This window comes from Mesitornis unicolor, unplaced genomic scaffold, assembly GCF_000695765.1.
Source record: "Mesitornis unicolor isolate BGI_N332 unplaced genomic scaffold, ASM69576v1 scaffold43835, whole genome shotgun sequence".
Taxonomy (NCBI): Eukaryota; Metazoa; Chordata; class Aves; order Mesitornithiformes; family Mesitornithidae; genus Mesitornis; species Mesitornis unicolor.
In genome coordinates this window covers 547-2,847 of record NW_010188321.1, presented here as the reverse complement: position 1 = coordinate 2,847, position 2,301 = coordinate 547, and the positions used below count along the sequence as shown (strand labels likewise).

Sequence of the window (2,301 nt, the reverse complement as noted above, 5' to 3'; positions counted from 1 at the left end):
CACATCTTTCCTAGAACTTACATGCTCAGTCATCTAAGTATTAAGACATAAATGGGAAACTGAAACAGCAATTTTTTTGGATAATGTATGTGTGGGAAAGGGTATGGGAGGAGAAATGAGAATTCGTCCTGGAAGTACACAGTGCATGCAGCGTGCTGGGTATTCTACTATTGCGTGGCTGACAAATCATGCTATTATAATGCAAATTTTGTCTGTTTTTAAGTACTGAGTCTGCAAGACCTTTGTTGCCGTGCCATAGTTTCCTGTACCCCTGTGCATCTTGTTGACAAGCTCCCTCTCCCCGTTGCCTTAAGAAGCCACCTCAAATCTTTCTCCATGGCAAATGGCCTTAATGCCAGGATGATGCATGGACGCTCGTACTCCCTCACATCCGGCAACATCAGTAAAAGGAACAGCTTAAAGAAAGCTAAAATTATCCGTCCACCGCAGAGCCCACCAAAAAACTGTACAAGAAACAGCTGCAAAATTTCTTAATCTCTCCATGGGAAAAGGAACCCGGGTGAAATCCCCTCATGTGAAGCGTTGAACACGAGGACTCCGTGTTTAATGGCTGAGCACGCTCTGTGTACATACCACACTACATAGACAAAAATAAGAAAAATAAGTCTTATTTTAGAGCTGGCTCACTACAGTAATGCTGCTTTGGAATGAATGACACGTTCAGTGCAACTGAAAGGACGTGATGTTTTACTGTTGGATTTTCATACTGCATTTTAGTTTCTGATGTGCATGATGCCATTGTTTTAACTAATAGATGTGTTTTAATATAAGGGATAATTATCATTATATTCAGTTCTTAATTCCATGAAATCTGGAAAGTGACTTCCTGTGTAATTGTATAAAATCCTGTCTTTTTGCAAACTATTCAAATATATGAGTCATCAGTTTGCATATTCAGGCAGAGGTTTTTAAATGCAATGTATCGTATACATTGTTAAAGTCTACAAATAGTGTGACATCCTAGTGATACTGCAATTGTGCATTTGGATTTTTTGTAAAGCTTCGTCGATAAATTTGGAGCACTAACTTAACTAAGCTAAAATGTATATATAATTATTATGCACAAACACACCAAGGTTTTGTCCCATTAGTGTATGTAATAGATTTGATAAAGTTTTTGCTATGTTATTTAATACTTTGGGGAATTAATTTGTGGTTTAAATACTTATTTTTCTGTAAAAAAAAAATTTAAAAAATCACATTTTATACCACTCTTCAAGGAAGTTCTAGGAGGAAAATGCCAAAGACACTGTGGTAAGAGGAACACGACTTGAAGAGCTGCTTTATAAGGAAAGAACACTATTTAAAAAAAATAAATGTTTCTGGAAAAGAAATCCTGTTATGCTTGTGTGACTTTCTCTCTTGAGCAATAATAAACGTTTGAGGTGATGGTGTAAATTGATCTCAGTTTCCTCTCGCTGTCTTCACTGTTGTGAGATACCATGACATAGCCTATCTGTGATATTCCTTCTGGAGCAGCATAGACGTCCACAGCCTCTGTAGGCAAGTAGGGAAAAGTCAATTCAGTAAAATGCCAGAGTTTTGGCAGGACCAGGACCAATCAGTGTGCAATCAGGAACAAGTCTTCTCATAGTTAAAGACTAAATGGCAAAACTAAGTGCAGTGGCAGGAACTCCTGGCAGATTGCTCCCTTGGTGATGAGCAGGCTCCACCTCCTGGTCTGCCATTGAGTGAGCTGCAGAGAAATGCTGTAGGCATCAGGGTGGAGCCGTTAGACTGTAGAAATTGCATCTCCCTAGCTTGCGAAAATGTTCATAGCAGCCTACAGCTACAAGAGATTAAACCTGAATCAGAGACATCCATACTTTAGGAGCGGTCTGTGTGACTAGTGGCTGTGTGCAAGATGAAGAAGTTTCTTCCATGCCCGCTGCTACACTGTTTTAGTTTTCTTAAAGATTATAATCTTAGCCTCTTCAATCAACAGGTCATTAGTTTGTTCCCTTTCTGCGTGTGCTGTGCGGTAGGCATGCCTAGCTGGAGAGAGCAGTAATGTGGATGTGTGTGACCTCCTGCCAGGCAGTGTAAGACAAGGTAAGGAGAGGCTGGAGCAGCACTCCTCCCTTCTGGTAGTGCTGGGAAGGCCCAGAGCGCACACAGGAAAGGAAGTGAATGCACAGGAAGGACAGGGAACAGCTGGCATTTACACGAGCTCAAAGCGTGGGCTTTCGGCTAATCACACCATCATTAGATAACCCACGTTGGAAGGGACCTCAGCAGGCCCATCAATTTGTTATTGAACTCCAATCAGATTGCTTGGGG

The 2,301-nt window shown here is 41.0% G+C and overlaps 1 protein-coding gene across 1 annotated transcript in view; it reads left to right on the top strand.

Moving 5' to 3' along the window:
- The window catches only part of LOC104541613 (ras-related protein Rab-40B), a 3,930-nt gene extending 2,565 nt beyond the window's left edge, over window positions 1-1,365 (top strand). The window contains exon 5 of the mRNA XM_010185719.1: window positions 224-1,365. Coding sequence (XP_010184021.1) covers window positions 224-495 — 272 coding nt within the window. The 3' untranslated portion in view covers window positions 496-1,365. The remainder of the gene's footprint in view (window positions 1-223) is intronic.
- Window positions 1,366-2,301: the final 936 nt, after the last annotated feature.